Raw genomic sequence first — 18,319 nt, 5'->3', positions numbered from 1 at the left:
GCCCGGTAACAGAACAGGGTGCTAAATTAGTTTAGAAACAACAGAAATTTGCATCAGCAGAAGATGATAATGATAATAATATTATTATAATAATACAGGATTTATAAAGAATTTATATATTATTATTATACAGGATTTATATAATATTATTATTATTATATGGGATTTATATAATATTATTATTATATGGGATTTATATAATATTATTATTATATGGGATTTATATAGCGCCAACATTATGTGCAGCACTTTACAATGAGGGCAGACAGTACAGTTACAATAAAATTTAATCGGAGGGCCCGGCTCATTAGAATATATATATATATATATATATATATATATATATATATATAATTATTATTATAAAGGATTTATAGATTATTATTATTATTATTATTATTATACAGGATTTATATATTATTATTATTATTATTATTATTATTATTATTATTATATATTAATCTTTAATCCTTACCATCAGCTCACCCCCCACAGTTACAACCTTCTGTACCACCTGCCCCACCCTATTAGATTGTAAGCTCTTATGAGCAGGGCCCTCCTAACCTTCCTTGTATTTTATTGTATTGTGACTGTACTGTCTCCCTTTTTTTATCGGAAAGCGCTGTGCAACTTGTTGGCGCTGTATAAATCCCGTATAATAATAATAATAATCATATATAAATTGTATATAATAATATACAGTATATTAGATTGTAAGCTCTAATGATCAGGGCCCTCCCGATTCCTCCTGTATTGAATCGTATTGTAACTGTAATGTCTGCCCTCATTGTAAAGTGCTGTGCAACTTGTTGGCGCCATATAAATCCTGTATTATTATTATTATTAGACAGGATTTATGTAGCACCAACAGTTTGTGCAGCGCTTTACAATTTAAGGGCAGACAGTACAGTTACAATCCAGGAGGAATCAGAGGGCCCTGTACGTCAGAGCTTACAATCTAATATACTGTATACTATTATTATATAAAATTTATATGATTATTATTATTATTATTATTATTATAGGGTTTATATGGCGCCAACAGTTTGCACAGCGCTTTACAACATGAGGGCAGACAGTACAGTTACAATCCAAATCAATACAGGAGGGATCACTGGGCCCTGATCATTAGAGCTTACAATCTAATATATATATTATGATTATTTATTATTGTACAGGATTTATATATAATTATCATACAGGATGTATATAGCGCCAACAGTTTACACAGCGCTTTACAACATGGGGGCAGACAGCACAGTTACATTACAATTTAATACAGGAGGAATCGGAGGGCCCTGATCATTAGAGCTTACAATCTAATATATTATTATTATTATTATAGTGTGTTCCTGACTCTTTCCCCTAGTGCTGTATCTGACACATCGTCTCCTGTAATTAAAGGACACTCAGTGTGATATTTACATAAGAATACGTAGTAGTGGTAGGACAAGCATTGGGGCAGAGGCCTCTTCCTCCTTTTGTTTTAGGGCTGCACACATAAACAGGCCTTCCTCCGCACAGAGCAGGAGACGCGGGGTTAATGCTCTGCAATTTGCAGCTTGCCAGAGCGGAAGCTTCAGGTTTTCTCTCTCTCTCTCTCCCTCTTTCTGTTGCTTTAAGGACACTTTCAGTCAGCCTTGGAGGATGGGGGAAATAAAAGGTTTGTGGATCAGGGTTGGCATTTCTAAATTCTGCTCCCCCCCCCCCCCCAATACGGGGGTCATGGCATCATCGCCTGTGTTAGATTTCTGTATTATGAATGTCTGCTGCCTGTTTGCTGCTCCAAGTTCCTTCCCTGGAAAATGATACTCAGGTTTGAATGTTGTGCTGTCTTGTCATTTTGTATCTTCATATGGCAACATTGTTTCTTTCTTTTTCTTTCTTTTTTTTTTTTGATTTTTAGATTGCTGTGCTTGTATTCACCCACGCAAAGCTTGCATCCCATGGAAAAAGCGGGCACCCCCGGTGACACCCCAGTGCCTTGTTTTTCTGTGTGACACAAGCAAAATCCTGTGTAGTGTTTTTATTTTTATTTTTTGCAGATCAAACATTTGTAAATAATATTTTTTTCTTTTTTTTCTTTTTATACTTTTTCAACCGCCTTGGCTTTTTATGAAATCAGAGCTGTAATGTGTGCAGTAAAAGGCCTGACTCTCAGCCTGTCTCTCTCTCTCTCTCTTTTTTTTTTTTTTTTATATTTTCCAGTGCACAGGATGGCTCCTGCCTGCTGCTAAGTGCTGTACAAAGCTTAATCTCTCAGGAAGTGCTTCAGCCAATGGCCTCCAGCGTGACACCCGGATCCCAGCCAGCAGCCAATCCGACCTCATCTTGCATCAGAGGAGCCTCTGATCATCAAGGCTTTCGGGTGCCAAGCCCTTTCTGTCTGAGAACTGAGAGGACTGTCCTCCATGTTTTATAAGTAGTGACATAACACAGTGTTAACAATGCATCCACAGAGGTAAGCCATACTTCTTTTTTTTATATATATATATATATATAAACTTTAATTTTTTTCCCCATCTGGACATACAAATTGTGCTTTTTGCAGGTTGTATCTCCATGACCTAGCACACCACAAAAAAAAAAAAAGAGAGAACCAAACTCCCCCAAGAAAAACAGCAAAATCTGAGAGGGGGGGAGGGGAGTCACATGGTTGGGGTGCCATTAGCCCCACTGAATGTTAAGGTGCAGAGAAGGGCACTCTTCCTACTTTCCTTACCCCTTCCTTTCTTTTTTTTTTTTCAAAGAGTGTGGAGGGGTTGTGCTCAAGGCCTCCCCCCTTCCACAAGGAGTATCTTTTTGCATTATTGTCTGTGTCACATGCTGCTTTTGCTGTGCTGTGTGTGTGTGGGGGGGGTGAACATGGAGGCTCCACACAGCCCAGGCATTGAGACAAGCAGAGGAATCTGGCAAAATCAGCTGCAGGCAACGTTACCTTCCCTGCCACTAGAAGACAAGAGCCACACAAACACACAGGAATAACACACACACACACACACACACACACACACCCCCCCCCCCTCCTCCCTTCCTCGGCTGCAGGAACTCCACCACCACCAATGCCTGGCAGACATTTTGGGCCTAGCTTGCCTCTGTGGACTGCACTTTCCTGGAGGGGGAAGCCTTTGCTTGGCCCTTAAGGGTGGCACATTGCTGGCTAAACGCCGCCGACGGTTCTTTTTTCTTTTTTTTTGTTGGTTTTTTTTATTTTTGTTTTATTTTTCTGTACTGGGATCTATGCTTCACTGTGGCCCCGAACACAACTAGTATGGATGTCAAACTGTAAGTAGATGACATGTCCTTTTTTTTTAAATTCTCATGTGTGATCTTTTTATTATTATTTTTTTTTTTTATTATTCATATGTTTTTTTTTTGTTTCGAAACATTTTAGTGTTATTTTATATTCCCTTTTTTTTTTTTCTTTTTGTGTGTGTAGACTATTACTTAACACCACCCCCCTTAGCAATCCAAGGCTGTAGGCCTCTCAGCACACAAAGGGTTAAACAATCGTGTTTTTTTTTTTTTTTTCCTTGCACGTTCTTTTTTCCAGGTAAGTTCTGAGGATTGTAGGGGAAGATGGACCTTTTTTTGTTTTTACTTGCTTTATTATTTTATTTTATATTAACAGTTACCCCACACCACCACCAATGCCTGTGTCCCCTGTGTGTACGTGCTGCTGCCTAATTGATCTGCGTGTAGAGCTGCTGCTGTGACTTTGACTCAACTTCCTGCTGTTTTGCAAAAAGTTAATTATTTCTATTTTTGTTTTTTGTTTTTTCTTTTGTGATCTCGTTGCAGGTTTTGTCTTTGTTTTTTGTTTTTTTGTTTTTTTTTTTTTTCTTAGAGACCTAATTTCTGTAGTGCGGTGACCTCAGACCTGCAAACGGTCTCTCCAGGCTTTGCAGTATATAGGAGAGGATGTGGTTTGCCCCCCCCCCCCCCTTTTTTTTTTTTTTTGGCATCTTCCAGATTTTTATCAGCCCTACAGGTTTAATTTTAGCTGACAATTTGTTTTTTGTGTTTTTTGTAAATTGTGGCTGACGGTTCCCTGCAGCTGGATTGAACAGTTTTCGGATAAGAGCTATTAATGGCATGCCTTTAACCCTCTCCCATCCCCCCACCCTCCTGCCTGTCACAGGCTTCCCTGGGGGGGGGGTGTAAACGGAGGCCCCCATTGTATAAGCTGTGATATGTAAACAACTGATTTATCCTCCTTTTTTATTTTATCTTAACTGGATGGAATCGTATTGTTTTTTGCCTTTCTAGGAAGGTGGTGTTAATCGGCATGCAAACAGTCGTGCTGCAATATAGGCTTCTCCTGTCCATGCTGCAGCAAAACAGGCCTGAGCGGTGGTGAGGCTGAAAATAGAGAGTGTTCAAAATGGAGGCCACTGGCCTCCTCCCTGAGGTTGCTGGCTAAGAAGTATTGCCTCAAATGCTTCCTGTTTATTTAGAATGCATAACAGTAAAGAAGGGCAGTACCTCGTCTGGGTTTCTGTTGAAGTGTTTTCACTTATTTGTGGCCATTAGCAATAGATGAGAGGTCAGGATGTTTGTGAGTAATCGGTGCTTTAGACTTTGTCAGCCCAGGCTATGGCGTGTCTCACAGTAAAGTCCATATGAGGGTCCACTATGAGGACAAAAACAATGTATTTGATCTGAAACTAATGTTATGCCCCCATGCCTTTTAAAGGGGAACTCTTCTGTAAAAACTGTCCCCAATAAGGGCAAGTAGAGAGCAAACAACTACTAACCGGTATTGCCTTTGGGGCTCCCTATGAACCTGCACCTACGAATGCACCCTGATTTAGATGAGGGAACCTCAGCAAGTGTTCCCTCAATTTAGCTGCCCCATTTGAAAGCAATAGGAAGGCTGCCGGCTCCCGCAGCTAATTGTGGCTGCTCGTGCAGCTGTCACATGATCGGCCTTGGGCGTAGACTGCTTGCGCCCAGGGCTGATCTCACGCCTGTGATTGGCCATAATTAGCTCTGGGAAGCAGCTCCGATGAAAGCAATAAGAAGGCTGCTGTCTCCCGCAGCTAATCATGGCCGCTCATGCAGCTATCACATGATCAGCCTTGGGCAAAGAAGGCTTGCACTCAGGGCTAATCTCTATCGCATGTGAGTGGCTGTGATTAGCTGCTGGAGGCAGCCCCATTGAAAGCAATAATAAGGCTGCAGGCCCCGCAACTAATCGTGGCCGCTCATGCAGCTGTCACATGGTCAGCCTTGTGCAATGAAAGCTTGCACCCAGGGCTAATCTCTATCGCATGTGAGTGGCTGCGGGAGGCAGCTCCAATGAAAGCAACAAGAAGGTTGCCATCTCCCGCAGCTAATTGTGGCCACCCATGCAGCTATCACATGATCAGCCTTGGGCATAGAAGGCTTGCACCCAGGGCTAATCTCTATTGCATGTGAGTAGCTGTGATTAGCTGTGGGAGGCAACCTCGTTGAAAGCAATAATAAGGCTGCCGGCTCCCGCAGCTAATCATGGCCGCTCCTGCAGCTATCACATGATCAGACTTGGGCAAAGAAGGCTTGCACCCAGGGCTAATCTCTATCGCATGTGAGTGGCTGCGGGAGGCTGCTCCAATGAAAGCAATAAGAAGGCTGCCGGCTCCTGCAGCTAATTGTGGCCGCTCGTGCAGCTATAACATGATCGACCTTGGGCATAGAAGGCTTGCACTCAGGGCTAATCTCTATCGCATGTGAGTGACAGTGATTAGATGCGGGAGGCAGCTCCAATGAAAGCAATAATAAGGCTGCCGGCTACCGCAGTTAATTGTGGCCACTCATTCAGCTATCACATGACCAGCCTTGGGCGTAGACTGCTTGTGCCCAGGGCTGATCTCTCACATGTGTGTGGCCAAGATTAGCTGTGGCAGTCAGCTCCATTGAAAGCAATAAGAAGGCTGTCGGTTCCCGCAGGTAATCGCGGCAACTTGCTTGTAACTGCGCATGCAGCATTCACATGGGAGTGATCAGCCCTTAAGGCAGACTGCCTGCATCCAGGGCTGATCTCTCACACGTGAGTGGCCATAATTAGCTGTGGGAGCCAGAAACACCCCCCCCATCACTTTCAATGGGGCTGCCTCCCGCTACTAATCAGACACCCCAGCTGAGGTTCCCGCGTCCAGGGCTGATCTCTCGTATGTGAGTGGCCATAATTAGCTGTGGGAGCCAGAAACACCCCCCCCCCCATCGCTTTCAATGGGGCTGTTAATTGCAAGAACCCGGGGCTGAGGTTCTTGCATGTAATCGGAGTGCAGGTGTGAATGCACTGTTGTTCTGTGTGGAGATGGCTATCTCAGTGGAGGGACTTTCTTATGTCAGAGCTGCCTCCCCCTCAATTGGCTGATGACTGGTGGGATAATGATGAAGAAGCTTTAGGAGAGGTGGAGGGAGCACAGATCCCCCTAAATGGATCATTAGGAAGATCTTTGCCCTGCAGGTCTTCAGGTACAGAAGACAGGAAGAACAGTGACCAGCACAGTATTGACATCACCAAATCTCCTGAGACCACCAGGCTTGGAAGCCGGGAGATCCTTGCTATGCAGGACCCCGTGTACGGCTTCCTCTCCAGCAAGGAGAACAGTGAGCAGCACAGTAGTGAGGTTCCTTGTATGTGATCCTTGCAGGTCTTCAGGTACAGCTTCCTCTTTGGCAAGAACAGGGAGCAACAAGTAGTGAGTGACCTTACAGATCTGGTGAGATTAGCAGTCAGAGGCAGCAGTGCCCTGCTTTTTGGAACTCCGCTTTCATGAATATTTAAAGTGATTGTAAACAAGCATTTTTTTTTTTTTTCTTATTACACGTTATACTTACCTGCTTCATGCAATGGTTTTGCACAGAACGACCCCAAACCTCCTCTTCTGGGGTCCCACCGGCTCCTTCTCTCCTTTTGTGTGCCCCCGTAGCAAGCTGTGTGCTATGAGGACACACCTGCGGGCTCGAGCCTGAGCCAGGCTGTGTGCATCTATTGACATACACAGCGCTTCTCAGACCCGTCGGTTACCTTAAAGGGTTACTAAACTCCATGTTCATTATTAAAAAAAAAAAAAAAAAAAAATCCTACTTACCACCTCTGTGCAGTTGGTTTTGCACAGTGACCCCGATCCTCCTCCTCTGGGGTCCCTCAGCTGCGCTGGTGGCTCCTCCCTCTTCTTAAGTGCCCTGTCGGAGAAGCGCTCTCCTTCGTGAACACCCGTGCGGCCGTGCTCCCGAGTCCTGCCGCTGCGTCCATTGACACAGACAGCAGGACTCGGCCCCCGGCGCCCGCATCATTGGGTTTGATTGGCAGCAGCGGGAATCCAATATCTGTGCTGCTATCAATCTATCCATTCAGGACACGAGTGGTGTGCCCGTTTCCATCGCGGGGATTACGGGGTTCAGGTAAGTAAGGGGGGGGGGGGGCTGCTGCATGACAGATGGTTTTTCACCTTAATGCATAGAATGCAAACCTCAAGGGTTTACAACCCTTTTAATGCAGAGAACCTTTTAGCCTGCGGCTTTAGCCGCTCTGCGTTCCTGGCTAACTGGGTTAGGGGGCAGTGTGGTGCACGATTCAGTGCACCTCAGCACATACCCCCCCCCCCCTTTTTTTTTTTTGTTTTTTTTTGTTTTTTTCTTTGCAGCCATTTCCTGTCTACATGAACTTCAGCAACAGCTGCATGCCATTTTTCTCAGGACGGGTCTCCTCACAGTGGCAGCCGTGTACCATTCCTGCGTTATGTGCATTGGAAAGGCCACTTGTAGTCTTCATTGGAAGCACATCTGTCAGAGTGACAACACAGGAGCACAGTACGTAGGCAGGGACAGAGCGTTGTCACCTCTATAACGGGAAGTGCCCATGGCGAAGGACTTCACCGGGGATTATTTGAATGGAATTGCAGAATCTAACATGATTGAAAGTGACTTTTGAAAGTATGAGGTTTCCGGGGCGAGTTCACACCAGGCCCCAATGGGCAGCTTTTGCCCAGCGCAATCCAGACGTTTAGCCACTTGCTGACCGCAATACAAATATACATGTTGCACCTTTTGCAATTCGTTTACCGAGGTTATGGCTGAAGCTAAACCGTAACCCCCGGTATTTTTTCATTTTATTTTTTCAGCTGGCGTTTTGTCTTTCTCCTGAAAGCAGTCCGAGCGGCTAATTTGCCGCTGGATCGCTTTCAGAAGCAGTGGAAGGGGGTTGCCCCGCCCGCTCACCGGTGTTTCTCAGGCTTACCGCTTTTATCGGCGAGCCCCGGAAACAATCCCGTTGGTTTGCGTGGCTGGTCACAGAGGTGAACAGAGATGGGATCGTCTTGGATCGCCTCTATGATCTAGGACAGGGGTTAGGCAGCTGCTGTGGAACTACATTTCCCACGAGGCATTGCAATACTGGCAGTTACAATTACTCCCAGAGGCATGTCATTTCTTTCCTTCGGCTGGCATGGCTGAAGGAAGGAAATCGCGCTCTGGCCAGCTTTACGTACAGAAACCCACCACAGCTGATCCGCAGGGTAAATTCTGAAGACGGACCGGTACAAGATGAATTCCAGGCTAAGTTTAGGCATGCGGTGGGGCCACGTTTTGTAGCGCCCCCCCCCCCCCCATTCTACCTTAAGCTCCAGTGGCCTTGGGGGTGTTCACATACCGTGGTCACAATGCTTTGCTATACATTATACCATGATTAGCGTGCAGCAAGCGAGTGGGGAAGTGCCCCAAAGGCCTCGCAATCGTAGTTACCGTGTGTTTGTTCAGCAAAAATGGGGTTAAAACAGGCGGTGAAGAGGCGTCGCTTCACCTCACCACCGCCTGTCAGTCGCCTCCAGAATAGCTATCTGAATGCGGATCGATTTTTTTTTTTTTTTTTTTTTTTAATCTATTTATTTATTCATTTATTTTCCCTAGAGGAGCAGTGGGTTAGGCGCACGTCTAAATGTAGCCTTAATTGATTAACCACTTCAATACCGGGCACATTCACCCCCTTCTTGCCCAGGCCAATTTTCAGCTTTCAGCGCTGTCGCACTTTGAATGGCAATTGCGCGGTCATACAACACTGTACCCAAATGACATTTTTATCATTTTTTGGAGACAGATAGAGCTTTCTTTAGATGGTTTTTTATTTTTCTAAATAAGTGACCGAAAATTTTGAAAACATTTAATTTTTCTTCTTTCTTCTTCACTGATGTGCGCTGATGAGACTGCACTGATGGGCCCTGATGGGGGACACTAATAAGCTGTATTGATGAGGCTACACTAATAAGCGGCACTGATAAAGGCGACAATGATGAGGCTGCCTTGCTGGGCCCAGATGAGGCTGCCTTGATGGGCCCAGATGAGGCTGCCTTGATGGGCCCAGATGAGGCTGCCTTGATGGGCCCAGATGAGGCTGCCTTGATGGGCCCAGATGAGGCTGCCTTGATGGGGCCAGATGAGGCTGCCTTGATGGGCCCAGATGAGGCTGCCTTGATGGGCCCAGATGAGGCTGCCTTGATGGGCCCAGATGAGGCTGCCTTGATGGGCCCTGATGAGGCTGCCTTGATGGGCCCTGATGAGGCTGCCTTGATGGGCCCTGATGAGGCTGCACTGATGGGCTCTGATGAGGCTGCCTTGATGGGCCCTGATGAGGCTGCACTGTTGAGGCTGCACTGATGGGCCCTGATGAGGCTGCACTGATGGGCCCTGATGGGGCTGCACTGATGGGCCCTGATGGGGCTGCACTGATGGGCCCTGATGAGGCTGCACTGATGGGCCCTGATGAGGCTGCATTGATGAGCCCTGATGAGGCTGCATTGATGAGCCCTGATGAGGCTGCACTGATGAGCCCTGATGAGGCTGCACTGATGAGCCCTGATGAGGCTGCACTGATGAGCCCTGATGAGGCTGCACTGATGAGCCCTGATGAGGCTGCACTGATGAGCCCTGATGAGGCTGCACTGATGAGGCTGCACTGATGGGCCCTGATGAGGCTGCACTGATGGGCCCTGATGAGGCTGCCCTGATGAGGCTGCACTGATGGGCCCTGATGAGGCTGCACTGAATGGTACTAATAAGCGGCACTGATAGGTTGCACTGATTGACACTAGTGGAGATGCACTGATAATCAGTGTAAACAGTGTTCTGACAGCCTTGCCGGTTATCAGCCCTCCTTTCCTCAGGCACAGCATGGGAGGAAAGGACTGCCTCCAACCAGAAAGTCTGTTTACATGTGACAGCCAGTCACAGAGTGTGCCCAGCGCATGCACAGGACGGGCTTCTAGGAGGACATCCATGGACGCCCCTCCAGGACTAGAGGACCGCACCTTAGCCATCTTTCATCTATAACGTGGTTGGCGCGTGGTTAAGGTATAGCGAAAAGCAAGCATTTTTTTGTTTTGTTTTTCTAGTTTTGGAGTGGAGCGGGATGAGAACCCCTGTCGGGTTTGTATTGCTGTCTGTGCCCCTGTTGGAGAGATTCACCCTCTGTTTTGTCCTGTTTACTGTTAGTGAAAGTGAAAGAAAATTTAGGGTTGTCACCTGAACAGGACAGAAGGACAATCTTCCAATGGGGACACTAGGGACAACCAGAGATTCCCTCACTTTGGAGAGATTTCCTGCCGCTGACTGTTGTGGCTATGGGGCAGGAAGTGAAGGGAAATCTCCCAGATGAGATGTATAGGGCAAAAAAGGCAACCTGACGGCCATTAACCCTCTGTAAGAGGATTTGTTTTATCTGTGTATTGCCTGAGGCCAGTCACTGCACTGGGTATATGGAAGGAATTACAGCCACTTTCAGCCATGGTGTCCAGTCATTTCATCTGTTCTCTTGGCCCTTTTTAAGATGAGGAAGAGATCTTCTCATTAGGTTCTTATGGCCTGTTACAGGGATAAGGACCTCCTAGGATCCGGCGGGCCACTGGACCAGGTTTTGTCTGGACCTATCCCAGTATGGAAGGCTTCAGGGCCCAAAAGGGTTAATCTCACCCTGCTGGGATCTCTCATCGTCCTTTACACTAACATACGATCGTCCCTTTCCTTATATAGCTTCGTCTTTCACTTCTCTATACTGAATCCTGGACAAGGGGCTTTCCAGGCCAAACTCGTCATCAAACCTTCTCTCCGACATACAAACCGTCCGAGGAAAAAAAAAAATATGTCTGCATTGCACCAAGATGTCAGAGAGAGAGAGAGAGAGAGAACCCTTCAATTCCATCTCTTTATAGACCAATCCAGTGTCCTCAATCACTGCAACCCAGATCTGCTGAACGGCTGATATTGGAGAAAGGCGTTCTGGAACATTCTTCATGTCCCCGTCATGTGGATGTGGGTTTCACTGCCAGGAAGCTGGGGGGGGGGGGGATTATTAATGCATGTGAGTGGACAGCTGTGCGTTCTCTTTATAAGTTAAATCAAATACGCAATTCATTGACATTATAGCAACCGTCTTACTTGTTAAGGACTTATTGGCTGCTTTCGGGAGATTCCCAAACTGGGACAAGGTTGTCCTTTTATGTTTCAGTAGTGGGGGGGGGAATCACCTCATTTACAAATGCCGGAAAATGCATCAGAATTCTGTCAGAGAACTGCGTTTCAAGGGTCCTGTCCAATCACAGTTTGTCTCCAGGACTTCCTCCGAGTCTCTCCCATCCTCTGGAACTCTCCCTACCTCAATCTGTCCGGCTATCTCCTACTCTGTCCACTTTTAGGCGATCGCTGAAACTCATCTCTTCAGAGAGGCCTACCCCCCCCCCCCGCCGCCTAACAACTGAACTTTTATTTTCTCCTTCAGCCCATCCCCCACCCCCCTCCCCCCCCACAGTAATTACCTTTTGTATCACTTGACCCTCCCTTTTAGATTGTAAGCTCTAATGACCAGGGCCCTCTAAATCCTCCTGTATTGAGTTGTATTGTAACTGTAATGTCTGCCCTCAACCGATTTTGGGGCCCCATATCTCAGGGCCACTTTGTGCTAGAAACCCCAGCTTTGGAAATTTTATGGTGCTAGTTCCACTGGGTTTGCACACCAAATTTGGGGTTCTTAGCACTAAGTGGCCCTGTGATACGGGCCCCCAAATTCGGTCAACTGTGTCCATCTGCAGCAATGTCATTTCGGGACCCTTTGGGTTCAGAGACCCCAAATTTTGGCTGCAGCTAGGGGGCATCTAGGAACCCTTAACTACTGAGTTTGAAGTTCAGGGGACCTATGGCTGCAAATGGGCACAGTGAGGCATGCAAATGGGCACAGTGAGGCTGCAAATGGGCATTGTTGACCCTCTTTTCCACTTACAGTAGCTGTGCATTTCTCACCCTCGTCTTATTCTCGGGTCAATAAGTTTTTTACAATTTTTTTTTTTTTTGTGGTAAATTAGGGCCTCGACTTGTACTCGGAACGACTTATACTCGAGTATATACGGTATATATATATATATATATATATATATATATATATATCATTCTGTATTATGTATTATAATCCTGTAAGAAGAATACTATGATAATCCTATATAGGAAAAATAATATATAAATCCTGTATAATAGACATGAAAAACATAAATCCCTAACAGAAAAAAAATAAGTAGGATTTTTAAGGTACCACACCACAATTATGTAAAAGAATATACAAATGTTAAAAAAAAACATCACACAACAAATAACTGGAGATGGCGACGCTGCAATTGCATATATTGCCAATATTTGCAGACATTGGTAAGTCCAGATAGTTTCTCCGACACGTTTCGCGGGACAGCGCCCGCTTCTTCATGTTAGAATCTGCAATTGTAAACAAATAAGGTAAGTTGAGCTTCTAGCAGGATCAATTACATATATAAGATTACAGACCACAAGCTGATCCCATTTACAACTATCAAGAATTACCTGCAACGAAAGCTTACACTCAATGTGGGGTCCACTGGTACACAGAGTACTTCCAAATGAACGGGGACAAAAAAATAATCTCCTGTATAATAATAATAATAATATAAATCCTGTCTCTTGACTCCTAGCTGGGGCTCCTCTGACCTCCTTGTATCAGGGTCCCCACCAGAGTCCCAATAAAAGTCAATCCCTACATCAGGGTCCTCCTTTACATCTCCACCCTTACGTTGGAGTCCACATCAAAGCCCCCCCCCTTACATCAGCATTCCAACGAGAGTCCCCCCTACATGATAGTTCCCATCAGAGTCCCTACCTTACATTAAAGTCCACCCTTACCTCACACACTTAAAGCATGGCTTGGAGAGTCCGGCAGCGTGGTTATAGCAGTAGGCAGAGCAGGTCAGGGAGGAGGAAATGCCGTCCTGTAAAAGCTGGTGCAAGTACATGACTGGATTTCAGGAGGCTGTCAGTCCCATCAACCAACAGAGGTACAATGACAGCAACAGCCCTGAAACCTTTGCTAGAGACCAGAGAACAAGGGGGGGGGGGGGGAGTTGTTGATGTTGGCAAAAAAAGGAAAATTGTAGGTGGACTTGAAGACCTCTGTGAGAGGCGGCTGGCCCTAGCTGCAGGACACATATAATCTTGTGGTAGGCCGGATTTTGGAGACTCTGGTCTAGAGTAAGAACTCATTGTGTAGGTTCCAGAGGACCCTCAGGTCCCGTCAACATGATTTTGGGGCAATGGTGGTTCCTGAAGGTCCTCCGATCATGCATGTCTGTCCAACTCCAGCATTTGGACACTGCCTAGGTCTATAGCCATTTTAAGGAAAGCATCAAGTCTTTTTTAAAATTCCACAATTGATTTTGTCAATGCAGTAGGGCATTTCACAACTTGGCCACTCATAGAGAACCTCGTCCGGTGTTGTCCTGTGTGCAGTCCGTGGAATAGAATGAATGAGTGAAGTTAGCAGATCTTTATGTTGACCTAAAATAATACTGACCATGCACTCAGGAAAATGTCAGCCAGCTTGGTAACAAAAATGAGCATTTAGGCCAGCATTTCTCAGAGGAACCCCCTACAATTATTTTCAGGTCTTGGGTAACCCTTACTAAAACCAGTGCATCTGGAAAAATGCCCCTTACGTTGGTGGCCAGTAGCAAGACTTCCACCCTTACAGTGGTGATCACAACCCTTACGGTGGTGGTCAGAATGTCCCCCTTACGGTGGTGGTCAGAATGTCCCCCTTACGGTGGTGGTCAGAATGTCCCCCTTATGGTGGTGGTCAGAATGTCCCCCTTACGGTGGTGGTCAGAATGTCCCCCTTACGGTGGTGGTTAGAATGTCATCCCCCCCCCCCCCCCAACAGTAGTGGTTGCAGTTCCTCCCTTAAACACAGCTAAAAAAGATTATTGATATCATGCTGCAGACTGGTGTTAGTCCCAAAATTATGCAGTCACTAACGAATAGGAGGTCCATCAGCCACTGCTCGAGGAACCCATACCAACGAGGAACCCTGCTTGCAGACTAAAGGCAACCTGCCATTAACAGTTTTGAATTGTATTGCGTTGTCAGTGAAAAAAAATGTTGGCAGTAGGGCCCCAGGCCCCCTCCAGGCCCCAATCCGGGACTATAGAATCCGGAGAAAGCCAAAAACGCAGCTTTCTCCACTCAGTAATGATAGTCTGGAACTTCGAATTACGCTTAATGCGAATCCTGCGTCCTTTTCAACTACGTTTTCAGTGATAGGGCCTCTCACTGTCACAATAGGAGAAGAATTCCTTTTCAAGGCGCCCATAGTTAGCTTTCACATGGTGAGCCCAGAAGAGTAGACCCCATGATGGATTAATATAAATGCTATGTGCTCCACCTCCATAATCTCCGAGCTTGCCTAATGACTGTGGGCTCCTAGGTTCTAGAGGAGGGCGTGTGTCCCTTATCTACTAGAATAACCCATGTGAAAATATCTGTTACCGTAATTAGTTGGCTGGCCTGTTGTTCTTTTTACTTCCCCCCTCCAGACCTGTGAATTCTCATAAACCGCAGTGTCCGTAGCCAGCTTTGTTGTCCTCTTTTGAAGTTTTCAAGTCTTCACACCTCGGGCTTTTGTTTTTATGCTCATGCATAGTTTCACAGGGAGAGTGAAGATGAGATTCTCTCCATAGATATGTGTGCATGTACGCTCATCCCAGTCCAGTGACCTATAGCAACCGGTACTTCTGCCAGAGCAAAGAAAGTTGACTGCTGAAAGATTTTTATGGATTAACGTATTCCGTACCTTGCACCTCGATTTATTTTTGAAAGCAAGCTATTGACCAATGGGAACGCAGCTAAATGGTCTGGGACGAGAAGCTGCTGAATTTCTCCTAGGCTGCTTTCACACTGCTCAATGGCAAAAACGCAGTAAAAAAAAAAATATGCATTTTTGCTATGTTTCCGGTGCTTTGTGCACCTGTGATAAAAGGACATGTGACTTAGAAACCGCACCAGAAATGCAACCGCAGGTGTGTTTTTTTTTTTTTTTTTTTTTTTTTTTTTTTTTTTTTTATTCATTTCAATGTAGGGGATGCGGTTTTGGCCCGTTTTTTTGATTTTTTTTTTTTTATTTTTTTTTAAAAAAAAAGCAACTGACTGGTATGAAGCATTTCATAGGATTTAATGGTCGTGCATTTTTCTTCCGCTTTTGGTCAGGCAAAAAAACAAAACAAAAGTTGATCAGTGTGAAGGGACCCTTTATAGATGTCAGTCAGGTACAAGCATGCCTTGGAAAGTTGAATCTGATTGGTGATGCACAAAGCAGAGACCGACACCTAGAAATTTCTTAAAGAAAACCCATCCAACCCCACAGGAGGAGAAGCTGTGTGATCAATATCTGTGTTTTTCAACCTTTTTTTCAGGCAGGGCACACTGTAGAATCGCAAACAATCCCGGGGCTCCCAAGTCTTGTTCGCACCAAGAAGTGCATCTGAGTGCATGCGCTTTTTTACCCATTCCCCTCCTAGCACAACCCCCCCTTCTAACACAAAAGAAATCCCCCCCCCCCCCCCACCCAAAACCCCCTCCCAGCACAAGCCCCCTTCCCAGCACAAGCCCCCCTCCCAGCACAACCCCCCACCCAAAACCCCCTCCCAGCACAACCCCCCCCCCACTCCCAAATCCCCCACATAACACAATTACCCCAAGTCCCTAGCGACTAATGACGTCATTGGTTGGTAGGATGCAGTCAGGTGGCCAGCTTAGCTTTCTCTTTTGCCGACAAGAGTAGAGAGCGGGGGGGGGGGGGGGAGGGGGGATTGGAGGTGCGGGCACGGCTCTCTGCCTCCTCTGTACGCAGCAGTTAACCGCGTGCTCTCCCTCCTGTAGCACAGGAGCTAACCGGAGATCGTTTTGATCGGTCTGTTGCTGCGGCACCCCCAAGGACTCCTTCCGGCACCCCGGTTGAGAAACGCTGATCTATATAGACTGCAGTGAAATATATAGAACTCGTTATGTTGAGCTACCATATTTTAGCACAGTTACATAGCATTAGCGAATCACTAACTTGCATTCACTTGCTGCCTGAAATTGTTCTTTAAGCCTTTTTTATTAGCAGAAATACGTTTTAAATATGTTTATCAAAGCCCTTTCCTTAAAGCGGAGTTCCACCTAATTTTGCAAGTTGCTTTCATTCACATGCCTACCCGCAGTGCAGTCCTAAATGGATAGTTTTTTTTTTTTTTTTTTTTAATATTTTTAATTATTATTATTATTCAGGATTTAATTAGCACCAACAGTTTGTGCAGCACTGAAGGCAGACAGTACACTTACATTACATCTCAATACACGAGGGATCAGAGGGCCCTGATCATTAGAGCTTACAATCTAGAAGGGATGTATGAATATCTTTTTATTTTAAAAGGGTCGGCGCCACTTCCAGTCCCGGCCGGCTGGGCGATGTCATCATCAGGCGATTTCCCTTGGACTCCTGGGATATCAGCATCATCGATCCCAGGAGTCCAAGGGAATCGCCTGATTCTCTTTTGATAGACAGGTTGCCATAACAATGGGGTGGGAATTTCTGCTGCCACCGCCATTGCTATGGGCTGTGAACCGAGCGATCTCACACCGGCGATCGCTCGGTTTTCATGGCTTCCTGAGCAGAGAGCTCTGTTAGTCTGTTAGTCACTGCTTTCTGCTCTGCCCCCTCCCCCGCACTCACTGGAGCGCTGGGCTGTGGAGGGGGCGGGAGCGGGACGGCTCAGGCTCTCAGCGGCTCGCTGAGCCGGGTGCCGGTCCAAGCATGTAGGTGGATTCCAACCATATAGTCGCGAGCCTGGACCGGCTCTGTGTTGTCAGCTGACAGCAGGCGCTTAAGTCCGCTGTCTGCTGAAAATGGGTCACAGGAGTGCAGAGTGAACTGCATTCCTGTGATCCATAGGAGAAGTACAGTCAAACAAGCTTTGACTGTACTTCTCCTTTTAAGTCGTAATGAACTAGTATGCACCACATACTAGCACATTATGACAGACTTGCCTGGACATGGAGCCCTACAGGGCAGCATTGTCCCGGCTCTTCAGTGCGGATATCTTCACCCAGTCTTCCTTCCGGGTTCATGGGCTACAGCTGCATGAGTGGCCATGGGCTCCAGGCTCCTTCAGCCGAGCCGATTTTTCAATCAGCTCTAGGCTAAGGAAAACTGGCAGTTAAGCCTACTGCGCATGCGTGAAGTGAGCTGCGCTTTGTGAATGGCCCGGCAGTGGGGGAAGGAGGGGGGGCGAACATCTGGCTGAGTTCACCACAGCGAAGTCAGCCTGAATAGGTGCGGGTACCTACTAAAACCAGGTACCCCTTCCCCCTGAAAGGTACCAAATGTGCCAGCGGAGGGAATGGGAGGCAAACAAGCAGAGCTTCCCCTTTTGGGCGGAGCTCCGCTTAAAGTTAAACTACTTACAAGTGTAAATCGCATCATAAAACGCCACTAATTCCCGATCAATGTCTCCACCCAACACGTTTTGCCTTTGGGACATCGTCATTGGGTCTGTAGGCACAAGTGCAACAGTGAAATTAAATTCCACTTTAAAGAGCAGCCACAGCCTTAAAGCGGGAGTCCGGCTACCAATCTTTTTTTTTTTTTTTTTTTTTTAGGTAATTGAGACACTTTGCTAATCCCAAAATAATACTCAGTTTGGGTGTAATATTTCCGCCTCTATTTTCGTACTGAAGAATAACTTAAAAAATGTGATGCTGGCTGTTTCCATCTTGCTTGTGGGCATGTGAAGCCCGCAAGCATTGATTTCCGGGATGCGGTGAATGCTGTTCATTCACAGCTTGTTCACGCGCATGATCATTGTTTCTGCACTGAATCTTGGGAAGCCTGACACTAAGCTCCCAGGAGACAGTGTGGCGCCGGGGAAAGGCAATAAACACGCCTACTCCCATGGGAGGAGAGACAGGAAGTGCCACAATAAAGTACAATATAAAGGTAATTACAGCGATA

The 18,319-nt window shown here is 46.3% G+C and overlaps 1 protein-coding gene across 1 annotated transcript in view; it reads left to right on the top strand.

Annotated features, from left to right (window-relative positions):
- ZMYND8 (zinc finger MYND-type containing 8) overlaps window positions 1–18,319 on the top strand; it is a gene marked incomplete in the record, with an annotated part of 135,090 nt that overhangs the window by 7,590 nt on the left and 109,181 nt on the right. Inside the window, 1 exon segment of the mRNA XM_073607203.1 lies at window positions 2,209–2,461. Within this exon segment, the coding sequence (XP_073463304.1) occupies window positions 2,448–2,461 (14 nt within the window).

The sequence above is a fragment of the Aquarana catesbeiana genome, linkage group LG12 (assembly GCF_042186555.1).
Source record: "Aquarana catesbeiana isolate 2022-GZ linkage group LG12, ASM4218655v1, whole genome shotgun sequence".
NCBI lineage: Eukaryota > Metazoa > Chordata > Amphibia > Anura > Ranidae > Aquarana > Aquarana catesbeiana.
Note: the sequence above shows the minus strand (reverse complement) of the source record. Positions and strands in the feature narration are given on the sequence as shown.